This window comes from Eumetopias jubatus, unplaced genomic scaffold (genome assembly GCF_037043125.1).
Source record: "Eumetopias jubatus isolate StellerSeaLion01/CBP00866 unplaced genomic scaffold, mEumJub1_p1.0 scaffold_13, whole genome shotgun sequence".
NCBI classification, from domain to species: Eukaryota; Metazoa; Chordata; class Mammalia; order Carnivora; family Otariidae; genus Eumetopias; species Eumetopias jubatus.
In genome coordinates, this window is record NW_028274819.1 from 77,346,909 (window position 1) to 77,374,228 (window position 27,320).

Genomic DNA, 27,320 nt, shown 5'->3' on the forward strand with positions numbered 1-27,320 from the left:
AGTGTCTTTTGTATACATTTGTCCTTGGCAGCCATTTAATTTCAAGCTGAAATCATTATCTACATCCTCATTTCCACTCACATCAGCTACTGTTTATTTAATCACTGTTTCAGGCACAGCACTTCACATAGATCTCCCTCAATCCACAGTCTTGAAAGATAAGTATTATTGACCTCATTTAGAAATGAGGAAACTGAGGCTCACAGAAATTAAGCTCCTTGTTCCAGTTCAAGTAACAGCTCAGGACTCCCCCTCAACACTGATGTCAAATCTATGCTGTCTTACCCACTGGGCTTGCTGCCTCAGTAGAGCAAAGCTGCAATTTTACTCTAATCGGCTTGCTAGAGTCTAAGCCAGTCCTGTAATACCTCCAAGAAATGAGTAGTGAATAGAACTACCCATCTGAAGATGAGAGCAGACAAGTGAGAAAACATGGTCAATCCCATCCAACTGCCAATAAAATACACATTTATTTTTCCCTCGTTTCCCCCCCCCCCGCCCTTTTTATGGTATTGTTCTCTAACCCTAAAGTTTCTGGGTAGCCATATGAATTCTTTTAAGCATTACTTTCCTTGTACTTGTCCATTTCTCTCATCATCTCTACTAACCATGGCTACCTAACACTAAAGCACCTAACACCACAGTAATAATGCCCAGATCTAAATAGTTCACAGACATGTGAGATTTTAAGTTTACAAAGTATTATTTATTGTTATATTGAATCAATGATACTGATGGTTATGATGATGACAAAATAATACAGTATGTCATAATACCCGTAAAGGTTAATTCAGTTTTTTCAACATTTCCATTTTCTTATGGACTACTTGCTTTTGGCCCCCCTAATCCATGCTCATTCTCATTTCCTAACAGCCTGTCTCTCTGCCATTCTTTTGGTGTTACCATATGCCTAAAAGCCTCTTGTATTCTTCAAACACCCACTGAAGAAGTTTGCTTGGTTGCAGTAACCTCAGACATCAGCAAAACTACTTTTACATTTCCTGATCAACAGTCAGAATGCTGTTCCAACGGGAAAGATGCTTCACGCCAACAAGGTGCCTGACCTAGGAACTGGGTCAGCTGCCATCATTAAGTCCCTCTAATCATTAGTGCCTTAATTTTTACAAATCAAATGCAGGGTATTTCAAACAATACATAAATTAATTTTAAAAACTCCAGGTGGAAGGAACTCTCGCTCTTCAGCATTCTCAAGCTTGTCTGTAGTGTCACGCACGAATGAGAAATGATGCTTCCAGGGGCATTAGAGATACTTTACAAATCATTTGTTTTCCTTTTCCATGGCCTTCCTTTTTACAAGTCATTCATGATCCTTCACGCTTCCAACTTGACTATTACTTTCCTCCAATTCTGCCTTGCTTCTTTTTGGGCACTGTCACTTCATCTTCAACTTTCAACTATGGCTTCATTTTAGTTAAGGATTATTTTGATATGCCAGAGAAATAAGAATAGAGATATGTGACTGAAATTTCTATTTCACACTTTTCAAAAAGGTATGTACTTCTCACATGAAACATCAGCCTCAGTATTCTCAGCACTATTGTGAGCTTTTTCCACTTGTTTTGCTTATAATAAGAATAGGGATAATTTCAGAAAATTGATGAAAATACTAAGTAATCTCTATGTAAGGACTTAATAAAGTGTAGCTTTTTATGTGTGCACATACACTGAACTCCATGCATGAACCGCATAATAACTGAAGCCAGGTTCCATGAACACTTGAGGTGAGAAACAATTATCTAAAATTGCACCGTAAAATAGATCCTAATATGACACTACCTTTAAGAATTAAAGATACAGAATAGACAGGGTCCATTTGGTCACTATGAAACCATTTCACTTTATTATATTTTGGGAAAATTTAGATGGGCAAAGCAATGCAGATGCCAAAGTATTCTTTTAAACTATTTTTGGCTGAATTCATCTCTCTGAGGTCTTCAGATCCTAACATAAATCCATATATGGGAAAGGTTTTGGATAAAAATAAATAAAATACATCTTAATCATTAACATGTAGACAAATTGAATAAAAGATAGAAAGAACATTATGAAGCATGAAAATACATATCATGAAATTATTCCTGAATGTGAGGGTTGAAAGACTCTAGAGGCCTGAGATCTATTTCTAAAGGGAACTTTAGAAAAGGAGAGAAGCTCTCCTCTTTGGAATGGGTAAACTACAATCTGATTCTGACACGAGGGGATTGAACTGAATGAGACATTCGGTTTCTTCCATGGCCCACTGATCTAAATAAGTAAAGAATATATCAGTGCAGATCATTTAATACTGTGAAAAGATAATAAACACATCTGGGCAGGGATTCAATAATAAATACACATAGATGTTAGTCTGAATTCATTTTTAAAATACAGTATTTGTCTATTAAGCTGACAGGACACGAACAGCTCATTTGCTTGATAATCATCTGTTATAAAGGCATTGTTTTATAATTTTAAAATACTCTTACTTAAAAATTATTAGGCCTCTGTTTTCTATGTACAGCAGATAAAACTTTTATTTGGCTGTAGAGTGCCATTTCATGGAAATTAAGATGAACATATGTTTTAAACAAGATATTTGCCATGAAAATACACACAAAATATCTAAATATGTCACATGATACAGAGAAACAAGACTCATGATCTTCACATTTACAGGAATTTATAAAATCTTCTCTGAAGGAAATGTGTTACAATTCAGTCAAACTTCTCATCTTGAAAGTAATCCGCCCAATTTAGATATTCTTGAAGTTGACCATATTTCTGTGTATACAATAAAAAAGCTAGTTATTTTACTCAAAGCAAAGAAGATAAGGTAGGCCTTTTCAATCTATAGACACAAACACGAACACGTTCACTTCTCATTTCAGGATAATCATGAACAAAAATCTTATAAACAGAGACACAATTTCAAATAAGCATTTCTAACCCATAAAGTATTGGAAAGAGATCAAACTGAACATTATTATTAATCTCATAATGTTCTTATAAATTGTAATTTTTCTATTATATTTGTGGAAGTATAACAACTTCAATAACTTATTCAACAAAAATTTGTTGAACACATAACATATATTGAATACTTTCTAATGACTGTCTAGGTACAAAAAAAATTGCTTTCCCTGTCCCTAGGAGACCAGAGTTTGGTGGTAATACAGCAATAATAAGTGCCATAAAGAACTATACAGACACTGTATGAAGGTTCAGGAGAGTAGCCATGGTTAGTTGAGGTGATCAGAAAAGAAGAGAAGCACTTAAACTGTCATGGGAGAAAGGATTTGGTTGGCAAAGATTTCGGGGGGGTGCAGGCAACAGTCCATACAACAGTGAAAAGGCAAGAAAGTATGAGGTTTGACTACAATTTGAGGTTTGTTTAGAGGAATAGAGAGAGATGAGACTGAACCAAAGAGGTTGTGGTCAGAGTATGAAATGCTAGGTGAAGGAGTTTAGTAATAATGTGACAGGCAATGTGAAATTGCTAAAGTGTTAAGGCAGAGACTGACATGATCTGGGGTGTATTTTAAGAAAAATGGTAAAACATCCATTCTAGAATATTTTGGCATTTAGTTATGAATCTATTGTAATAAGTTAGGTAATGAGATCCCAAATTCGAGTGACAGCCAATGAAGATGAAGAGTCAAGACTAGGGTAGGACAAGATAAGAGAGGAGTCAGGATGATTTGGAAATTTCACAGATAATTTGGAAAGTTCAAACTGCTGACTTCAGCTGAGGAGATTAACTGACTTAATGGTTTCTTTACTTATGAACTCTGGTTCCACTCCTAGTAAAGGAAGAGAGGATCCTGATGACCCTGACTTTGGTGGTGATAGGAACCTATGGAAAAGTATAGGAGGAATGTGTTTTCCTTCTAGACAGGGCCATGAAACTTTTGTCCCCTCAAAGATCTCTGACTGGATCACCTTCTCTGGAAAGAACAAAGAAAAGAACAGGAGGGGAAATAACCTTTGAACTACTTAGGGATTCTTTTGACTGACTACTTAGGTTCTACTAGACAGAAGTAAAGTACTCTAGAATTAGAAACCTATACCTTAAAAGTTTGATTGTTTTTATGCTTTTTATATTATCTTTCTTTATATTCTTTTTTCTCTTACTAAATTTTTTCTGGAAAATTATAATCTATCCCAGCTATACTAAGAAAAGGAAGGAAAATCTCTCCTTGCTTTTATTACTAATAATAGTTAACATTAATTGATCACTTACTAATTGCTAGGTCCAATACTAAATGCTTAAAATGTGTTGATCATTTAATTTCCACAATCAAAACTCTATTATTATTGTCTTAATTTCTATTTTACTGAAGAGACAACTTAGAGAAATAAAGTAACTTGCCTCCAGATTCTACTGCTAGAAAATATTTAAATCCATGCTTTTAACCATCATAGTATGCTATTTCTGAGACTTAAAGTGGGGAGGGACGAGGCTGGGTGCAGCTTTAGTAAGAAGGGAAAAAAAAAAAAAAAAAAAGCCCTCCAAAGGAAAAGTGAAACTCAGAGAGAAGGCAGTTCATAATTCCTGGTCATTCAATCCATTTAAAGATTCTGGTTCCATCATTCTTTTTTCCTAAAAATCTGGAGAGTTTGGATTTTATTATGTTAACCCCTTCAAGTGCCAGGATGGACCTACTGATTAAAACAGGTGGAACTGTGGAAAGGGAGTGTGAGAAAGAGGTCAGAACATAAAAGAAGGAGTTTGGAGTCTTCTGCTCAGAAACAGAGCAGTTAGACGTGAAGAAAGGAACAGGTTTATAGAGGCGGAGAGCTATAAAGAGGCTGAGAACGGAAACTAGAGCACCTTTAAGCAGGGCCCTCAATGTTTAATTTGCTTAAGAATCACCTAATTTATTAAATATTGGGTGTTTAACACCCCCAACGATTCTCATGCAATAGGTCTGCAGTGAGGCCAGGAACTACACATTTTCCACAAACTTCTAGGTGAGTCTGACATAGGTAGTTAGGGCCATGATTTGAGAAATATCAGTTTAAGGAACGAAAGAAAAATTAAAAGAAAAAAAGTTTTAAAGGAGAGAAAGAAAAAGACACCACCACACAAAAAGTTTCAGGAAGGGGTGGGATATCAAATCATTATTTAAAATTCTTTCTTATGTAACAATCTTTATGTAATACATTTAAAATTTACATACAATTGTAAAACTGAGACTTGATACTTTTGACGTACTTTCTTCACTTCCTGATATTCATGTATTCACCACCCCATCCCAACAACCCTATCTTCAGCTTCTCTGGAAATCCCATCATCACATTCACTTTCTTCTTAACAAGAAACATTCGTTAGAATTTACAGTGGCATATGATGGTATGTTCTTCCAGTCAAATTTAGAACGAGACAATTAGTTTTATTATATTTATTATAGGTTTTGGTTTTATTATAATTTTCTTATCATTCATTCCTTTCTTACACTCAAGTAGCCCCTACCCTTTAATGTCATCCTAGGTTAAAAACAGATCATCCTAGCTCAATTGTTAGGAGGAGGAACAAGAAGAATGAAGTCAGTCTAGTTGGCAGGTCTTTGGGAAGATAGGCTGAGATATCCTGAGACAAGGGAAGAAAAACGCTTGGAGGAGGAAGGGGCAGGTAAGAGAAAAAGCAAGGTGTGTAATACAAGCTGGGAGGAAAGCCAGGACCACATAGTTTTTGTGAGGTAAAAGAAGGGGTTGACATAATAGTTAGGAAGTAAGAGCAAAAAGGGCCACAGATAGGGCGACTCAAGCAGCACTGAGCCCTGGCATTCAGAAGGGTTAGGGTAGCTATGGCCATGAGCCTGCAACCAAGGAAGAAGGTGTGCGTCACAAGCACATGCAGTGCTGTCACACGAGGACACTCACATTCTCTGAGGGGTAGGTGGAGTGAGGCTGAGAAATGTCAGAGCACCTGATAAATTCTGAAGTTTAATCGCAGCACAGAAAGCTGCTGCATATGGGTTTACAGTGGCTCTAAACTTTAGTTTCTAGGACATCTTTTGACAAAATTTATAAACAAATATTTTTAGAGCAGGAGGGATCCCAAAAAGAAAATGAAGCTCTTTGGTATTGCATGTGGAAAAAAAGGTGCATGTTGTCCTAGACTTGCATGGTCTTGAACTACTTTAACTGTCCACTGCTAAGTGTTGTTCTTGAAGCATAATAGAACACTTGGCTTTTTTCTTCCTAAGAGTATTTTTTCTTATTCCAGGTCCCTTCTGTTAGAAACCCCGTTAAGCTTTTTCTAAGGTTCATGACCTGGAAGTGCTTTTAGTTTTTCTCTGCAAGAAGTTTAACGTTCTTGGGGCGCCTGGATGGCTCAGTCATTGAGCGTCTGCCTTCGGCTCAGGTCGTGACCCCAGGGTCCTGGGATCGAGCCCCACATCAGGCTCTCTGCTCAGCGGGAAGCCTGCTTCTCCCTCTCCCACTCCCCCTGCTTGTGTTCCCTCTCTCGCTCTCTCTCTCTGTGTCAAATAAATAAAATCTTTAAAAAAAAAAGAAGTTTAACATTCTTCCCCATTTATACTATTATTACATAATATGTATAGTATAGTACATGCACAGTGATTTTTCTACACAATTCTTTAAAAAATGGTGTCCCAATAGGTTTTTCAACTCCACAGGAGGGTTGGCAACCCTTAAATGCACCCATAAAAGCAGCTAAGAATTTCATGTCAGCATGGAAAATGAAGATGGGACTTACTGGATAAGTCATGGCTCCTCCCTAAGGCTAACAGAAAAGCACAGAGGAGTACAGGGAGGAAAGCACTGGGAGAGAAGTTGAAGCAAAGTAAAAGATAAAAAGCTGAGGAGAGTAAAATGAGAGAAAGACTACGGAAGGTTCCAGATGGGGGGGCGGCGGGGGAGGCAGAGAGATCACCAGGTGGGGGCTTGTGGTGGGAGGAGAACCGTCAGAAGGGAAACCAGTTCTGATGTCACTGTCCAGACTGGGAGACCTCTGCAGAACATGACATGTCCTGACAAGTTCCTGTTGTTTTGTTCTCTTTTTCTTTCCCTCTGCTTATAAGTTTATTCACTGAGCTCTCTTGTTTTTTATCTTCCTCTTTTACAAATTTCCTTATGATATAAATAACCCAGGCAACAGATCTTGTCAGGCTTTTTTTTTTCTTTTTAAAGATTAAATATACTGTTGATCTGAGTTGCCTGAAAATCTACTATATGTTTTCTCTCATACATTCATGTAACTAGACTTGTTTTAGAAGATTGCAATCATATTAGCATTCTTTCCAAGTACCATAAACAATTCTAAAAGCTCTGTGAGCAGACCAGAGCTTATGAGCTGCCAGCAGATCTTCGGGAATCCAGTGCACTCTTCAAAACCCCCACTTTATCCCTGATATCAAACTTAGTGATCAACAGGATTTGGGGGGATCAAAATCAGTGCCGTGGCCTGAAACCTCTGCATTCCCCTTGATCTTCAGTTACAGTGCTCACTGCTCAGCCCATGTCCTCAAGAAGAGGATGTGGGGGGTATTAGAACTGGCAGCCGAGATCCTTTCCTCAGATTGGTACCAGGTGCTTCTTCACTCTCGGGTCACAAGAACTGTTCTAAAGAATAGGAAGCAGACAAGCAGAGGTGAGTCCTATACTTCGTCAAAGAAAATAAGCGGACTTAATATATATGTAAGGAATACCATATATATAAAAGTGAAAGGACAGAGGTCCTTCATTACAGGACGGTATTATTGCGGATTTCAATTTATCTGATGAGCTGAAGGAATGCTTAGAACATCAGGGCACCTATTCAGGGTGGGACAATGGTAAGCATGAAAGGAATGGGTGGAAGAAGAGAAAATACAAAGACGGGGAAAAGGAGAGATTCTCTTTAAAATTTCACTGTCCTCTAGTCATTTGTATCCTTCTGCTGATCATAATTAGGCTCCAGAATCTATGAATGAGATGATTCTTCTATATTCACCTTACCTCCTTAATCCAGCCACTTTCTTTTGACTGACTGAAAATTCTTTCCACTGTTTCTTTAACCTGTTCATCTTCAACTTCTTCTGTCTTTGCAATGGAGCAACATTCCTGGTACAGCTTGAACTTAAAATGTTTCAGTTTATGATAAATTCGGGTACGATTAGCACAAATTGTGCCAACAGTAAACACCTAAATCAAGGAATAAACATTATTATCTGATATATGAAGTAAAAAATATACTAATGATTATACAGCTTTTCTGGCTGTATATTAGCAAAATTTAATAAATGCATTATTAATTTTTAAAATGTGTATACAATGGTTCCTTTACCTTCGCTCATTATATAACTTAGATAAGAAAAACTGAGCATCTGCTATGTTTCAAGTATTGGGCTAAGCACTGGAGATATATAAGTGAAAGATGTACTACCTGTGTTAGGGGAGCTTACAGTCTTGGGAGAAAAACAAACGATCACAGAACAATGTGTCAAATGCTGGGCAAGAGATGCTATCAAGGTAGAGAGGAGGGACAATTAACCCAATTCAGTGATGAGAAGAATCCTTGAGTAGGTGATGCTTGAACTAAGTCTTCAGAAAATAGCTGGCCAAGTTTGAGAAGGAGGAGAAAAATGGCTTTTAACACAGAAGAATGGGCATACCTGAAGCAAGAAAAGCATGCAAGCAATTGTATGTACATAGTTACTGAGTTAAAAATGCCTAGATTACGATAATTTTCTAACTTATAAGCAACATGTAAAACTGAAACAAACTCTTATAACCAATATTCAGTATTGGCAGTTTTTCATTAAATTAATTTTTTCCAAAAAATTTTGTCAAGTAAAAAATAACTTTGTGTTTAGTCATATTTGTTTCCTTAATTAGTCACTCTGATATAACACATTAATACTTTATTGTTAGCAAACTATGAGAATTTTAATTTCTATGTTTATATGGACTTCTAGGATTCTATGATTAAGAATACTCTTCTTGGGGCTCCTGGGTGGCTCAGCCGTTAAGCGTCTGCCTTCAGCTCAGGTCATGATCCCAGGGTCCAGGGATCGAGCCCCGCATCAGGCTCCCTGCTCAGCGGGAAGCCTGCTTCTCCCTCTCCCACTCCTCCTGCTTGTGTTCCCTCTCTCGCTGTGTCTCTCTCTGTCAAATAAATAAAATCTTAAAAAAAAAAAAGAATACTCTTCTTGTGAAATCAACCAACCAGAACATTCCTCTTTCAGAATGTTTTGCATATGTTATACACACTGATAACTAAAATAGGAAATCTAAAAACTGAACATTACAACTAAAAACATTATAACATGATCAATCTTCTTCTCTGGATTAACCTGAGGAAATAGACAAACTCCTTGTTAAATTATATATTTGTCTCTGTGCCTAAATTCACTAATGGGTTATGCTTTCATGAGTTCAGTACAAGGGGTATAGTTACAGTATTGATCTATGTAACTTGTATTCTATCTGACAATCTGACAAAGAACTATTATTTTTCTGAAGCCACACTGAAAGGGTTCACAGAGGTGATGAGTTCAATAAATAATCTGAGTATATTGGCAAAAAAACAGTAATAAAATGAAGAGTGTATTGGCAAAACTGAATAAAAGGTTTGATGCATCATCTTGTGAAGATGGTATTTGGGACATCTTACAATCTTTCTTAAAATCCTCGAAAGTTGAAGAAAACCAGGTTCAGATTTCTGTTCAAGTTCTATGAAAACCTTTCTGTTTTTCAGATCATTAGAAATAATCAGGTATTATTGTACATTGCTTGTTTACTCCCAGGAACCTTCCCGTTTCAACATTATCATCAAACCAGTCATATCAACACTAACAGTTCCCTTGCCTATGCCTCCTTTTTTACTTTGAGTGAAAAAGGTACCACAATATTGCAGTGGCCTCAAGCGGTACCCTCTGTCTCTCCATTTCTGTCATCAAAGTAGACTGTGTGGGAGAAGTCTCCTATGGCTGTTCTGGATAAAGTACAGTAGAAGAATAATATAATTTTTAAAAAAATTTCCAGCACACTGTATTTTAATTTCCACAAAACTGAGGAATTTATCTGTATAAAATTTTTAAGTTGGGGCAAGAAGGAAGGAGAGGTATTTAAAAAATCCTTATTTAAATTTTTTTTTTACCTGTATGAAACAAAAATACCCATTGAAAATATTTAACATTACAGTTTACTTCTTTCCATTTCTAATTCCTATCTTTTTGGCTGCTACTTACACTTATGTAGATCAATAAACCCAAAATTACCTTTAGAATATTCTCATACTATTTTTCCCCAAAATGTGATCACATTTAAAAGCCTAAACCATTGTTAGTAAGTGTTCACAGAAAAGGGTAAATGCTTCAGCGAACTTCATGATTGTGTCATCTGCTTTAATTGGATCACTTTGCCTAGCATAAACTTTATGGGCACTGAATATGTATAGTTTTATGATTCTGGCTATATGTAGTTATCCAGTATTCTAAAAAGATGTATCATAATCTTTCTCTCTCTAGGAATCCTACAGTCCATGAAACTGCTAGTTTCAATGCAACCATGACAGAACTGCATTTTATCATTTGATTTAAAAAATATGTTGCTACTTTGAGAGCTATCAACTGGCATTTTAAGGTAGGTTTTAATTGTATACCTTTAGATGGAAAATAATAATTTTCTAATATATTTGTTAACTTTGATGTTTTCCATTGTGTGACTGGTGTATTAATGTTCTTTGCTTTTGTTCTGTGAGATCTCTTTTATTTTTTAGATATTTGAATAACTATTTTGTACAGAATCTTTACTCTTTCACAGGAATATCAGAACTCCAGAAATGGTTTTCTAACTCACTTCCCTTTCCAGGATTAGCTGTAGACAGCAAAGACTGTGAATGTATAGCACTATTTTTGACCTATACAATAGAACATGATCCTTAAAGTATTAAATCACTTTTATTAGGATTCTATGTGTCTTAACTCATAAAACATCATAGATCGGTTTTTAAACAATGGGGAGATTTGCATATAGACTATGTTGAGAAAAGAAATGTGTTTTCATAGTAACTTGCCAAATGATACATTAAAGACTAATTCTGAATTCATTATCCCCATGCAAACTTTCTAAGTGAATCTTACAGATTGTTTAGAGGGATCTGGTCAATTACTGCCACTAGTACTGAGGAATCGTACTACCCAATGTAGCCGAAGGATTTAGATTAATAATCTCTTTCTAGCTTAATAAGTGACTGGCAGTATTTAGAGGCAACTCTGAGAGCCCCCAAACACACACACCCTTCATGGATATACAGACTCACCAGAGGAAGCTCTCAATATTAATATTTTTGCATTTATAAATGTAATACTTTTATAAAGATTAAAAAATAAATAGAAGTAGACTACACCCTGCACTTCTCTCTTCACACCGTACTGCTTTGCTTGTTTACAAATACTTCTCTTCAAATATTTCCAATATTTTCTTCATTTTTGTCTTTTCATTCAAAATTAATGGCACCTTATGTATGTGTTGATTATCTAAACTTTGACACACTTCTGATACACTCTAGGTTGAAACATCGTTTTCTTTCTATTCTCATATTAAGATGACAGGCATCTGGGAACTGTCAATTTGGTAGATTATTTGCCATAAAATTTTCCACTTGGGTTAAATTCTCCTTTGGACCTAAAGGGGACTTTTGCTTCCCTTGCCCCAATTTTCTGCCTTTTCATCCTCATCCTACATGCTTCTCCCCCCCCCCCACAGTTTGGGTGATGTGCACTTACACAAAGTTTAGTATCTGAGTTAGGAGTGAATCTGCCAGAGACATAGCCAAGACATATTTTTCACATTCAAAATGTATACCCTCTCTCCTTGTACTCTTTTCCCTTCTCCTAGTGCTTTTTCCATTTATAAAAACAACAGGGTTATTTGTGCAAGCTATGTATTGAAAATTTCTAAATACTGAAAACTAAAATGTGAGCGAAAAATACCTGTTTATCATGTGACATGAAATCATCTGTTTCCATAGTCCTGGTGTTGTACAACTTTCCTGATAAATGCACTGAATATCTGCAGTGGCGATGCAATCCACAGGCCTGGCAGGAACAGTTTTCAGGATTCTTCAAATGGATACTTACATTAGAATAATTTTCCACCCGCTCCTGAAAACAATTGAAAATGTAATGAAGCTTTCCAAGATTGGAAAAAACAACAATAAAAGAAAACATAAAAAGAACCTAACCAAATTAAAGTCAATATTTGGAATCACAATAATGGGGTAAGATGTAAGAGCAAAACACACTCTTATTTCTTACTTTAACACAGAGCACACAGTAGATATTTGACAAGATATTTTTAAATTAAAAAAAAAGAATTTATAATTTAGGTTGTTAAATGAAAAGAAACCAGACTAGGAAAAAAATTAGTTTCCTACTTTTGAGTTACTATTAGGTAATATTCTTCACAGATTTTAATTTACTTTTTTTTCCCCTCCTCTCATCTCTAGTTAGTATAAATGAGGTTTAATAGTTAAAAATAGAAAAAAAGAGCAGCAAAAATTCAGGATACTATAACAAAAAGATGAGTTCATTTAGGTTAGTCAAAAACTGAGAAAAACCAGATCACATTCAGTCTCTTTGGTGTAAATTATATCCTATTTCCCACAAAATATTCCAGAAATGATTTGATCGTCCTATGGGCACTTACTAAAGGACCATGAAAATAAGCAAGTTGGAACTAGGAATGCTAGGGGGCCAGCTCTGATATGGACAGTCTAATAGCTGAATTAGCAATGAATAAGTGAACTGAGAAAATATTTGGCATTCATAAATAAGCTTTATTAAGCTATGCAATTACTTCTGGTTGCATATTTTTGCTCACACTCTAGGCCTGTGCTAGATACTACTGTCATAATTAGTAGTGTAGATTAGGTTTTACCATAATATTTGAACTACATACAGTGAGCATATTAGCAGGGTTACTGATCCACATTTGTATTCTCTATCAGCCTGATAGTAATTAAATATTCAGTATACCGATAGTTTCCTTTTTAACACTCTATGATTCATAACTACATTGTATTTTGTCTACTTTTAATATTTCTCATATTTCATGGCAGTTTGTGACACACATCATTTACAGGATGATATTCAGAGTAAATAGGTGACTAAACCACTTTCCCTTCTTGTTTCTGTGGTACGTATGGAAGCACATTCGAGATGAAAGCTCTATCACCTTGGCTCTGTGAGTGACTACAATATGCAGAACGCTATTGTAGATTTACATGGGATGTATAATAGAACTGAAAGTAAGCTTTGTTGGTTTAAGCTGTTAAGATTTTCATTGTTGATCTGTCATATTTATTTTTTGCAGTATAACTTAGCTAATTCTGACCAAGATCATATTGAATTATCTATGTCTCTGAATTTTTAAGCTAATATTTTCTTGTATCTCTCAGTTATTATTTCAACATCGGGTAATCCAAATTCAGCATAACATGCCATGGTATAGTTAAGCATAATATGGCATAGTGGCATGGGCTTTGGAGTCAGATAAATACTAGGAATTTATGATTTCTAGGTTTAAACATTGGCCTAATTACTAGCTGTGTAACCTTGTGTTTGGAGTCACAGTTTTCTCAACTCTAAAACAGAGGAAAGAATAGTGCCTTCCTCATAGGGTTACTCTGAAGATCAAATAAGATACTTTGCATTGCATGAAAATTACTTGGCAAAGTTAAGTGATCAATAAATATATGGTATTTTTCTATTTTTTTAAAGATTTTCTTTATTTATTTGACAAAGAGAGAGAGAGAGGGAGAGCACAAGTAGGCAGAGAGGCAAGCAGAGGGTGAGGGAGAAGCAGGCTTCCCGCAGAGCAGGGAGCCCGATGTGGGGCTCAATCCCAGAACCCTGGGATCATGACCTGAGCCGAAGGCAGACGCTTAACGACTGAGCCACCCAGGCGCCCCATGCTATTTTTCTATTAAAGAAAATAGTATTTATACCATGTTCTAAGAACTGTGCTATGTATTGTGTAAGTAAGTAAGTAAATATTTCCCTTTAAATTAGGTAAATATTTTCTGTATCTGAGGAAGAGAGTGGAGTTTAGAGAGGTTAAAAACCCACCCAATGTCGGGGCACCTGGGTGGCTCAGTTGGTTAAGTGACTGCCTTCGGCTCAGGTCATGATCCTGGAGTCCTGGGATCGAGTCCCGCACCGGGCTCCCTGCTCGGCGGGGAGTCTGCTTCTCCCTCTGACCCTCCCCCCTCTCATGCGCTCTCTCTCTCTCTCATTGTGTCTCAAATAAATAAATAAAATCTTTAAAAAAAAAAAAAAACCCACCCAATGTCAAAAAGATATATATGGTGGCCCTAAACTCAGCCATCCTCCAAACTGAAGTCTTCTATTTCTGTAATCCCATAACTGTCCCTTAAATCTAAATCATTTGTGGCTAATTTATCAGGTAATTCAAGACTGAACAGGCCTTCAATGAAACCAAATCTCCTGACATAAATGAGGTAGAATAGCTAATGATTTAAGTGCCAGAAGGACTGTTAGGAACTTGAACTTCTGTTACCTTGCCATTTTTTTTTCTTCTCGCTAATCATTAGAAGATAGAATATTAAAAGTAGGGAGATTAAGAAAAAAACCCTTAAAAAACATATAAGACAGCCTCTACTATTAGAGATTCATAAAATAGAAATCTATGAGATAACATGGAATAAGAATTATAAAGTAAAAAGATGCTTCCCTGAAATTGGTAGAATTACAAAATCTTAATTAAAATAATTACAAAACCTTAAGGTCGAGAAGGATGTCAAAGACAACCTAGGCCAGTGTTTCCCAGATTATGTTATGGAAATCAATTATTCTAGGAGGTGATAAAATGTAGCTCATGAAAAGGAGCCTCACAGGAAAACACAAATTTGAAAAGTATTGCATTCTACATCACCCTCTTGAAGATTAACAGTATAAATTCACACATTAATGTTCCTTGAAAGGTCCTCCAGTTAAGTTTAAGTTAAACCCACCATTTCTCAAACTTCTTTAGCAATGGAACTCTTTTCTGAAACAATGATTAATATTCTGTGAGATAAACTCATTTTAATAGATGGGCTAAGCTCTGGGGATGTTCTAAAGTTATTCATCATTTAGAACTACTTAACTGCTGGATACATATAATAAGTGTTACAATAATTAAAACAATAGCAGCCTTTAGAAAAGGTGAGAAACAACAAGCTGATTATTAACAAAGAAAAATGCCAATAATTTAGAAGATTATCCAGTTAGTATTCAGTCAATATTCAGTTTGATAACTGGATACTGAAATCCTGATCGGTCTGCCACTCCCATACCCCCAACCAGAGACTCAAAACAAATTAAACTGTATACCTTATATTGCTCTTTCCAACGACTTCTAGAAACTAAACTCTCTAGACGAGGCTGAACAAAGCGGTTATCCAAATAATGGAGAGATGTCAACATATCTTGTGCATATGATTTTTGTCTGGTGCCATCTGTTCAGGGGAACAACAGCAAATAATCACTTAGCCCTTAGGAAATTATCTATCTATCTATCTAAGCCCCCACACCAATGAATTATCCACCCTCAAATACCAACAGTGCCAAGGTTGAGAAACATTATTAGGCAATATTTAAATAGTTGAATACTTAAGGATTTCTTCCCATAGTTTTAGAAAGATACTTGGTTAATTGGTTAGAAGCATTTGAAATTTTTTAAAAATTAGTTAAGTAAAGAAAAAAAGATTCCATCAGAGCATTAGGGAAAGGAACAAACCACAGAGGCCTTCTAATTGTTCCCTGAATACATCAAACTTATTCTTTTCTGTTCTTTTAATCCCAGTAAAATTAACATGTAGTGTTATATTAGTTTCAGATGTACAATATAGTAATTCAACAGTTCTATGCATTGCTCAGGGCACATCAGAGTAAGTGTACTTTTAATCCCCTTCACCTTTTCACTCATTCCCCCCACCACCAACTTCCTCTCTGGTAACCGCCCGTTTGTTCTCTATAGTTAAGAGTCTTTTTTTTTTCCCTTTGTTCATTTGTTTTGTTTCTTTTTTTTTAAAGATTTTATTTATTTATTTGAGAGAGAGAGAATGAGAGATAGAGAGCACGAGAGGGAAGAGGGTCAGAGGGAAAAGCAGACTCCCTGCTGAGCAGGGAGCCCGACGTGGGACTCGATCCCTGGACTCCAGGATCATGACCTGAGCCAAAGGCAGTCACTTAACCAACTGAGCCACCCAGGCGCCCTCATTTGTTTTGTTTCTTAAATTCCACATGTAAGTGAGATCATACAGTATTTGTCCTTCTCTGACTGACTTACTTTACTTAGCATTATACCCTCTTGATCCATCCATGTGTTGCAAATGGCAAGATTTCATTCTTTTTTTATGGCTGGGTAATATTCCGTTGGATATGTATACCACTTCTTCATTATCCATTCATCTATCACATCAAATGTACTTTTACCTAATAGTCTTTTGCACTTACTGTGTTCTCAGATAGATCAATGCATTATTTTCCCCCCAACTTTGTCCATTTAAAAGTCACCTCTTGAGAGACCGTCTTTGACCAATCTAACAGATACTTTCTTTTCCTTTATCACTCTTGGGTCTCCTTAACCTATATTTTTTTTCAAGAACTAATCACTAGTTGAAATTGTATTATGTTATATATTTGTTTCATGGTCTGTCTCTCCTGTTAGACTTTAAGCAACATGAGGGCAGGAATCTTGTATGTCATAGTCATTGCCATATTCCCAGCCCTCAGATAAATGCTGGCCCCTTAGGCACTCAATAAATATTTGTTCAATAACCTGAATGAAATATCACTTAGGCAATTAGGTAGATATTCAATACAACATATTTATAATCTTTATTAACTTCCAGATTCTGTGCTAGATGCAAGGGATAAGTGTATATCTAAAGTATGGTTCTTCTTTTACTCTTAGAAGAGAGGAAGGCAAAAATACATTTTCAATACAGTAATGAAAAGTGTATACACATCAGTACCACCAGGGAACTGAGAGCACAAATGAAGGAGTAAAAATACTGAGTGGGACATAGTAGCTTTGACAGTGAAAACAATTTTATACTCACCTGGAAAATCTAGGGTAGAAAGGGATTATATTTTAAAAGGAAACAGTATGAGCAAAGGCACAAAAGTATAAAATAGCACATAACTTTTGGTGAAATTCAATGAGCTTAGAGAGGCTGGGACAATACATGGCTATTGAACTACTACTCTGCTGTTTTGAGTCTGTCCTACATCCTCACATTCACTGTCAACTCTCTAAGGTCAGGGGAACATGACATATTTCTTTTGCACTTTCCACATATCACAAATAATAAAGAGTAACAAGTTTTTGATGTGGATGGGCTTCTGGTGTAGTTGATCCTAGAGGGAACAGTTGGAGGGCCTTAAGAATGGATCTCTTGGTTTTGCTTAAGTATATATTGTATTACATAGTATTGTATTATTATATTAGTAGGGTGTTTAAAAATTGGAAAAAGAAAAACAACTCTAATTGTTCCATTTGTATTAACTTACCATACAATGTTCCCAGAAAAGAGTCATCTAAAGCATTGATCAGAAGAGCCTTCACAACTCTTTCAAAGTGAGTATAGTGGTCACTAAAAGAATCTGAAATTAATTTTAAATATGTATTAGAATATAGTAGATAAAACAATTCCCTGAATAAAATAGGTTCCTTTCTCTAAGAAATTAATACTGTAAGTAGGAGAAGTCACTTAATTATCCTAATTTTATAGCTGCCTCAGTGACTTGTCACTGAGCAAATCTCCATTTTCCAGATTTACTGGCTTCTAATCCAAATTTCAAGTTGTTATTTCAAATAATCTTCACTTTCCAAACTTATTAAGGGAAAACTATTCAGAAAATATTAAGAGATACGCTGTGAAAAAAAAAACCCAGATCATCCCCTGTGGACCCAAGTTTAATTATCAACTTAACAATTAGAGAGAGCAAGAGAGAAAACTTTTATAGGTAGATTGTTCAACATGTACCTGAAACTCCTGTCTTTCCTTCTCTTCGAAACATGGTACGTATGAAATTACCCAAGAAATTACTACCCTAGCCAAAACCCCAATGGCTATAAAAACTCCATTTCCCTTTCTGCTGCAACAGATTTAGGATTTTCCATATCAGTTTAGAAAAGGTCTGTCTTCTCTTTCTCATACTGAACATATAAGCCTACCTTCCCACTAACCCAACATAGTCCATGGAATCATCTGTTGTGATGGGCCCTGCAATGGTAAGAGAGAAGGTCCCTACTATTTCCCATTGCTCTTGGGTCAAGGTTTACTATGGCTGTAGAAATATTCTCTACTAAACACAACCTCTTCCTTGATCCAAATGGTCATCACAGAACATTTGCCCTGGCCTGGGCACCTATAAGAATATTAGGGGCAGCCTGAGCATTTCAGGAAAAGTGGATGATGCTTGGTGAGAAATTTAAGCAAAATAAGACCTATGTTAGCATTATTGAGTGAATTTTGACCTTGCTTTCATTGAAATAAAACAAAGATGAGATTTAACATGGAGAAATGTTTTTACTTATATTTTAGCTACTGAAAGGGCTGTATAACTCTTTAGATTTCAGGAGAAATATTTAGTAAGCAATCTTTTTTAAGCAAACATTTATTATAGTACTAAAGTGGCCAAAATAAAGCAGTAATAAAATTAAATGACAATAGCAGATAATTTGCACCGGGGCCATTAGACTTTAGAGTAAATTGCAAAAGAACTGATCACAGCCATTTATGAGTACTTTTTAAAAAATCAGTAGAATGTAATTGGAAAATGAAATAATACTTCAGTACCATTCAATTTTGACTAGATTTTCATCAACCTCTGGATATAATATAGTATTGGACCATCGTTTAATTTGTGAGTGTTAAGCTGCATTTAAACTCTATCTAGCACTTTCCAAACTGTATTAAGGGAAAAATGTTCTGGGAATATTAACAGACATGTTGAGGGGAAAAAAAACATGAAATTCATTCCCTGTGCTCCTAAGTTTAACTATCAAATAAATTGAAATAGAATTTTTTATCCCACTGATTTTATCAGTCTTTGAATGTGCTGATGCTCAACCTTACTCACGTGCTGTAGAGTTTGGGAACTGTTGTTCTATTTTTTTAAAAATTTTTTTAAAGATTTTATTTATTTATTTGACAAGAGAGACACAGCAAGAGAGGGAACACAAGCAGGGGGAGTGGGAGAGGGAGAAGCAGGCTTCCCGCTGAGCAGGGAGTCTGATGCGGGGCTCAATCCCAGGAACCTGGAATCATGACCTGAGCCGAAGGCAGACGCTTAACAACTGAGCCACCCAGGCGCCCCTGTTGTTCTATTTTAAAGACCTTGACAGTGTTTCTTTAGAATTGGGAGTAAAAGGAAAGGGCAGAGGATCAGAATCATCTGGAGAATTTTTGCCTAACCACAGAATCTCTCTCCTACCAATATCAAAATCTCCTTCAAAAGAGTCAGGAAGGCCTCAGTTTTGCTGTGCTTGAGTAGATAGATGGGTGGTGGAGGAATTAAGCTCCTGGCATCTCAGATTGAAAAAAATATTGTATTGAGCAAGTATATGCCAGGGATTGTTTCATGTACTTACATGCATTGCTTTATTTCTCAATACAAGCCTGTGAGGTACTATCATTACCCTCAATTTATTTTTAGTTAAGGAAATAAATACAAAGAGGATGATAAATTTCCCCAAGATCACACAACCAGTAAGTGTTGAAACCGGTGCTGGAACCCAAACAGTGTGACTCTAGATTTCATGCTACTATCCCCTAAGGAGATGTTGTTCTGCATGCTAGTTAGGTTTGATAATATAGTTCAGAGCATGGAATTTTAGACTTGGATGGGAAATTGAAGAAAATAATTCAAATCTCTCATTTCATTTTATTTTGTATTTTATTTTTTTAGAGAGGGGTGGTGGGAGGGAAAGCAAGAATCTTAAGCAGGCTCCACGCCCAGCAGGGAGCCCGATGTGGGGCTTGATCTCACAACCCTGAGATCATGACCTGAAACAAAATCAAGAGTCGGATGCTTAACCGACCAAGCCACTCAGGCGCCCCTCAAATCTCTCATTTTAAAATTTTTAAAAATGACCCAATGATGAAAGAACTTACCCAAGGTCACACAACTAGATAGAGGAAGAATCAGGATTAGAGCTCAGACCTCCTCCACAGCTTTTTTTCCAGTGCTCGAATCCCTATACTGGATGAGCTTCTGTGGAACATCCTAGGAATATCATTTAAAATTTTCTTCTATGATTATAAAAAAAATTGCAAAAGAATACAGGAGAAAATCAACAATTTTTGTGTTTATGCATAACTTGATTTTTTTCAAGGTAGTCAATTTCCCCATACCCTATCATAGGTTAGTTTAGTCATTCTGTTGATTTTCCATGCATTTTTTATCATATATTAATTTCACATATATGCTAAGATTTTGTTTCAGCACCCTGTACCTTTCTTAATGATCTGGCCATCATCTTCATGCCAGTACTACACTGCTTTACTTGCTGAAATGTTATGATAACTTTTTATATCTGGTGGGGCAAGTCCTTCTGATTTACTGTTTGTTGTCTAATTTTATTTATTCTCATATATTTTTCCCAAGTGAACTTTAGCATTGTTTTTGCAAAGTTGAATCAAAAAGTTAATTTCACGGGCTCCGGGGTGACTCAGTTGGTTAAGTGTTAGACTCTTGATTTCGGCTCAGGTCATGATCTCAGGGCTGTGAGACTGAGCCAAGCAACGGGCTCTGAGCTGGGCATGGAGCCTGCTTAAGATTCTCTCTCTCTCTCCCTTTGCCCCTCCATCCCAAAAAAGTTAATTTCAGAAGAAATAATTTCTTGTACTATTTATTGCTTTCCAGAAACATGCTGTGTTTCTTTTATTCATGTTTTCTTTGCTATTTCACAGTAAAGTTTATTCTTGTACCTATAAAGTCATGTTTTTCTTCCTAAGATTAGACCTAGGAACTTTGTTTGCTACTATAAATGGAATTGTCCTTCATTATATCTTCTAAATAATTACTGATAGCATACAAGAAAACTGTTGAATTTTATATATTCATTGTGAATCTGGTCATCTTTCTGAGATCTTTTGCAAATCCCCAAGAGTCAGATCTCTTACTTATTTGCAGAAAATGAACTTCCTAGCACATCACAGAGCTGGATAGAGGGAGATACTGTTTAGGAATTCCTGTGCAGTGACTCTGCTTTCTCCCCCAACCCTGAGAAGGATGTGGTCTTGCTAGTGCTAAGTTTATTTCAAGAACCAAGAGAATGTTTATACATATTCTCTTAGATAGAAGCACACAAGAGTGTTGGTGTACTTTCTTTTGAAATGGAAGTATGAGCCTAGTGTAAGAAAGCAGAGACAGAGCAAGAAATTGGGTTCTTTTTCTACTCTTAACAGGTACCCCCCAATAGGAAAAAAAGGAACGTAAGAAAACTATGGAAATATATGCTGCATTTACTCCTGCTCTCAAACTATTTATATGCTTTCTCTTTGTATCCCTGGTTAAATGAGTCAGAAACTTATAGCTTGTGTGTGTGTGTGTGTGTGTGTGTGTGTGTGTGTGTAATGTTCAAATAATGTCTTTTCCCTTTCAATAGTTGTATTTCTTGTTTTACTTCTTTATTGTTCAAAACATCTAGAACAGAGTAGAAAATTTTTGTCTTGTTCTTTTTAAAAAAGATTTTATTTATTTTATAGAGAGAAAAGAGTGATGGAGAGCGTGTGCATGAGTCGGGGAAGGGGCAGAGGGAGAGCATCTTCAAGCCGACTCCTTGTTGAGCGTGGAGCCCAACACAGGGCTCCACACGGGGCTTGATCCCACGACCCATGAGAACATGACCTGAGCCGAAATCAAGAGTCAGCTGCCTGACTGAGCCAGCCAGCCAGGCACCCCTGTATTAAACCATTTTATAATTCTAAAAAGGATGGCTAGATAACTTTTTCTTCATTCTTGTAATTAGAAAAATATTTCCTTCGTAGGTCTATTTGCAAATCTATTTTCATCAACTTATTAGGTTGTGAGCCTCCTTAATTTGCATAAATGCACGTGTTCAGCAACTCAACAATATTTTCTTCTATCACACCTCTGAATTCACATCTCCATGTTTTTCCATCCAAAAACATGCTGTCTCTTAGCACATTCAAATCTTTTACATTTCCCACTAACGCTACAGAATTTTCTTCCTTTAGATTTCCATTTGTTCTGTATTTCCCTGCAGAAATTTGTGAAATAGGATCATTTCTACTCCTTTATGTATTATCTTCTCCTTTAGAACTGTTTTCATTTTCTCTATGCAAAAGAACTTAAGTTTAACCTATATATCACTGATGATTTTCTATACTGTTAATTCTGTTTAAATCTTTCAGTACAGATTTTATTTCCGACTTTATATTTTTAATTTTCTAGCAACTAATCCTTATCTCAGGTAGCTCTATTTCCCCTCAAGTTGTTCTTTCCTTACAACTTCCTATTTCCTTTTCACAGATTGTAAAGCAAATGCTTTATACAATTTTCTTGCTTCCTTTAATGAAACACTTTTCACGGGCATTTTTTTTTTAAAGATATTATTTATTTATTTGACACAGAGAGAGAGAGGCGGAGAGAGAGAGAGAGGTAGAGAGAGAGAGGGAGAAGCAGGCTCCCCACTGAGCAAGGAGCCCGACGTAGGGCTCTGGGATTTTGACCTGAGCTGAAGGTAGCCGCTTAACTGACTGAGCCACCCAGGCGCCCCATTTACGGGCATTTTCTTCCTCTGAGTCTTCAAGGCAATGTTACCTTTCCTTTGTGCTACAATAAGATTTCACTGGCACTTTTTACTTATCCTACAAAAAAAGGGAAAATTCTAGAATTTAATATTTAATGTAAATGGCTGCAAGACTGTTCTTAGGCACACTCTGTCTTATGTTGATAGAATTATTCTCTTCAATTGCTAGGTGGAGACTAATTAGTATTTGCGTTTAGTCTAATTTCCCGTATTCTAGCAAGTATTTATCTAACGAGGCACTAGTAGACTGAGATGTACTCTTCTGTCTATACCTCCTTCTCTGTCACTTTGAACATATCAGAGGACTGGAAAAACAATTTAATTTTCAGTATCCACAAATCTGAAGGTTATTCCTATCTATCTATGTATAATATTATTAGCATGTGAACATTATAGGTCTGGAATACAGTGGACCACAGCTAGTCTATCCCTCTACTTTTTATCATATCTTTTCTGGGAGCTGCAGTCTCAAAATAAATTCAGAGAAATAGAGGGGTATTTATGAGAAGGAAAAAAGACCATGATTGTCTTCAACTGCATCAAAGGTGTAGTGTGGAAAAGGGAACTATTCTGAGGTGTTACAGACACATCTCTCAGAGCCAAGTAGCAGATAATGAGGAAGTGACAAAATGTCTTCATATAGACATGTTCTCATCCAAAAGGTAAAACTGGCCACTCATTCTGATTCTCACCTGAGTAGTGAATTTGGACTGAGAAAATGTTTCTCACAAATTGTGATCATAGTTTGGCTATGAGTAGTTGTCAGTGTTCTTAGAGAGGTTGGGAAGAGAATGAATCTGGGACTATTCGCCTAATTTATAGCCTAACCAAGGCCACAGCATAATGTTTATTATTCATCACATAGGTTATTACTTTAATGAAAAATATATTTTTAAAGTGTAAGAATTAACCTACAGCGACTTTTAGATCATAATCCCTTGACAAATTGGAAACTGCCTACATTTAATTTTATTTATTATATTCATAAATGGCATAAACATTGATAAGTATTAAAAACAGGTCATACATTATCACTCTAAAATGTGTGGGGTTGTTTTCTTCTGATGTTTTTTAAGAAATCTGATCACATCTAACATTTCTGTCTTCAAGTATAGACCCAAGAACCTTTAGCCAATACACTTATCTTAATCATCCATCCACCCAACTAACAATGAGTTCCCATAATGTATCATCAACTTTAAATGGTGTGAGAAATGCAAAGAGAAGTGAAGTGGATTAACCATTGAGGTTATTTTTTGGAAGCGGGGATGCCCATTTATTTGGCTCTCTTATATTGAGTTTTACTTTTTTTACATACCATAAATTTCACTCTTTTTGGTGTACAGTTCTATGACAAATGCATAAAGTTGTGTAACCACCATGACAACCAAAAAAACAGTATTTCTACACCACCCCAAAACTCCTTTATGTTACTGCTCAATTATTTAGTTTTACACATATTGAGTCTGAGGTGTCTGAAAGATACCCTGATGAAAATGTTCAATAAGATGAAAAACTGTGATTTAGGCTTTGGAGAAATCTGTGCTGGAAATAAAAGTTTGGCAATTTTTGCCCATAGACTGCGCTAAAGTTACGGGGAAGAGACTGCCTGAAGCACAAGCAAGGGAGTTTGAGGATGACCTTCAGAAACATCAATATTTACATGGCAAGTGGAAAAAGAGGAAAGCAGTATTATAAAGGGGAAGACAAGATAGAAAAGTACCACAGAAGCTAAAAAGAGAACTTTCTTTTAAAAGGGAGAATGAGGGCGCCTGGGTGGCTCAGTTGGTTAAGCGACTGCCTTCGGCTCAGGTCATGATCCTGGGGTCCTAGGATCGAGTCCCGCATCGGGCTCCCTGCTCAGCGGGGAGTCTGCTTCTCCCTCTGACCCTCTTCCCTCTCGTGCTCTCTCTCATTCTCTCTCTCTCTCTCAAATAAATAAATAAAATCTTTTAAAAAATAAATAAATAAATAAAAGGGAGAATGATCAATTGTTAGTGGCAAAACACTAACAATACCACGTTAACATAAGAACTGACAAGCATTTTGGCAACTAGGAAGTAATCACTAACTTTAATGAGAGCAATTTCACTGGATTGATGGGTGCAAGAGCCTATCAATGCTTAGAGTTAATGGAAAACTGGAACAAAGGAACAATTTTGAATAGTGGTTAATGAAACATACCAACTCAAGGGAGGAAAGGCATGAACATGGTTACAAGTTGAGAAAAGACAACTTGTAAGGATAAAGCAGAAAGAAGTTGCAATTAGGTACAGACAAGGTAAAATGTATTGCATTAAAAGAGATTCATCTCTCTCTGAGGTGAAGACGCTCAACAGTAGAAGCAAGCACAGAGCTCCTTGGTATCTACCCAAATGAGTTGAAAAGTTGTATCCATAGAAGATTCCACAAATATTTATAGAAGCTTTATTCATAATTGTCAAAACTTGGAAGCAACCAACATGTCCTTCAGCAGGTGAATGAATAAACAAATTGTGGCACATCCATACAATGAAATATTATTCAGTGATAAAAAGAAATAATCTATCATGCCACATTAGACATGGAGGAAACTTAAATGCATATTATTAAGTGAAAAAATTCAGTCTGAAAGGGGTACATGCTGTGTAATTCCAACTATAAAACATTCCAGCAAAGGCAAACTGTGGAGATGTTAAAAAGATCAGTGGTTGCCAGGAGTTCAGTGGAGGGTGGAAGAAACGAATAGGTAGAGCACAGGAGATTTTGAGGACAGTGAAACTATTCTATATGATACGGTAATGATGGATACCTGTTGTATCATTATATATTTGTCAAAACCCATAGAATGTACAACACAAAGAGTGAGCCTTGAGATAAGATATGAACTATAGTTAATAATACTGTATCAATATTGGCTCATCAGTTTTACCATATGTACCTAACTAACGCAAAATGTTAATTATAGGGAAACTGTGTGTGAGAGGGGTTATGTAGGAACTCTCTGTAGTTTCTACTCTTCAGTAAATCTCAAATTATCCCTTAAAAAAACAAGAGTAAGCATAGAAATGTAGAATAGAGAAGCAATGAACTTTAATTTTCATTAATTAGGAGGAGTAGGCATGAGTAGGTATCACTGAGAAAATGTTCTATCACATTCTAGATATTACATCCAGAATGATGGGATACGTCCTAACTGAGTTTCTTCCGTGTCCAGGTGGCAGGCGAACAAGTGACTACTGATGTAAGGAAAGTAGTCACTGACTTTTAAAATATAGATACTTATCACTGGCATCTCTATAACTGATAAATTTCTTGAAATTTAATCCATACCTCAATCTACTATTTTATTATAAATCACGAGATTCATATTGAACCATGTTACACATAGTTTTAGTAAATATGACCATTTAAAAAAACTGGAAAAAAATCCATTCTTGAAGAAAAAAGTAAAAAATATATTCACTCAACAGTCTGTTTCTGCCAGAGTTGTAAAACACCATAAAAACAGTCTTTGGATTTATGCACAATTATAGGGATTAGAAAAATAATAAATACATATATTAAGATACCCTAAATTGTCAGGGTCTCAAAGTGTGTTCTGTAGACACCTATAAGTCTACAGACTAACAGGGGATCGATGAAGTCAAAATAATAACACTAAGATAATCATGCTGTTTTTACCATGTTGACATTTTCAATGATGGTACAAAAAGTCACTGTGGGTAAGGCATCTGGCTCCCTAACAGGAAGTACGGCAGTAGCACCAAACCATTAGTAATCACTGTAGTCATCATTGCTATACATTCAGTAAAAAGCGACTTTTACTAAAGAATGTCTTTGATGAAGTAGTAAAAACTATTAATTTTATTAAATCTTGAACACACATCTTTTTAGTATTCAATGGGATGAAATGGGTAGCATGCATTAAGGACCTATGGTATATCATAGCATGATCAATCATACTTTGAGGAAAAACTGAGTTGGGAGCTGAAAAAGCTTCATTTATCACGAAACACCATGTTTACTTGAAAGAACTGACGGGTCACCAGTCTGGCTCAGTCAGTAGAGCATGCAACTCTTTTTTTTTAAATTTACTTATTTTAGAGAGAGAGAAGGAGAGAGCAGGAACAGGAAGGAGAGAGAATCTGAAGCAGACTCTGTGCTGAGGGCGGAGTCCAGTGTAGGGCTCCATCTCAGCACCCTGAGATCACTACCTGAACAGAGATACCAAGACTCAGATGCTTAACAGAATGTGCAACCCAGGCACCACACGCATATGACTCATGATCTCAGGGTTGTAAGTTCAAACCCCACGTTGGGTGCAAAGTTTACTTACTTACTTACTGAAAGAAAGGAAGAGAAAGAAAGGAAGAGAAAGAACGAACAACTGACAATGGATATTCAGGCATTTGTCAATTTTCTCAAAAAAGAACAAAAGGAACCTGTGATTTCAAGAACTCACAGTATTTGTTGCCAGAGATTAAAAAAAAAAGATTTTTTAGTAGAAATTAGAATTTTAGAAAACTTGTATCTGCTAC

At 36.1% G+C, this 27,320-nt stretch overlaps 1 protein-coding gene across 3 annotated transcripts in view; it reads right to left on the bottom strand.

Annotated features, from left to right (window-relative positions):
- Positions 1 to 2,507: 2,507 nt before the first annotated feature.
- Positions 2,508 to 27,320, bottom strand: part of CCDC82 (coiled-coil domain containing 82) — a 32,046-nt gene continuing 7,233 nt past the window's right edge. For 2 of the 3 annotated variants that reach the window (XM_028119607.2, XM_028119608.2), the window contains exons 5-9: positions 17,529 to 17,621; positions 15,345 to 15,469; positions 11,943 to 12,113; positions 7,963 to 8,148; positions 2,508 to 2,781 (exon numbers count right to left, since the gene is read on the bottom strand). In XM_028119607.2, the coding sequence (XP_027975408.1) occupies positions 2,716 to 2,781; positions 7,963 to 8,148; positions 11,943 to 12,113; positions 15,345 to 15,469; positions 17,529 to 17,621 (641 nt within the window). In that variant the 3' untranslated portion in view covers positions 2,508 to 2,715. Of the gene's footprint in view, positions 7,588 to 7,962; positions 8,149 to 11,942; positions 12,114 to 15,344; positions 15,470 to 17,528; positions 17,622 to 27,320 lie in introns of all 3 variants that reach the window. The other variant, XM_028119609.2, reaches the window with a different exon arrangement.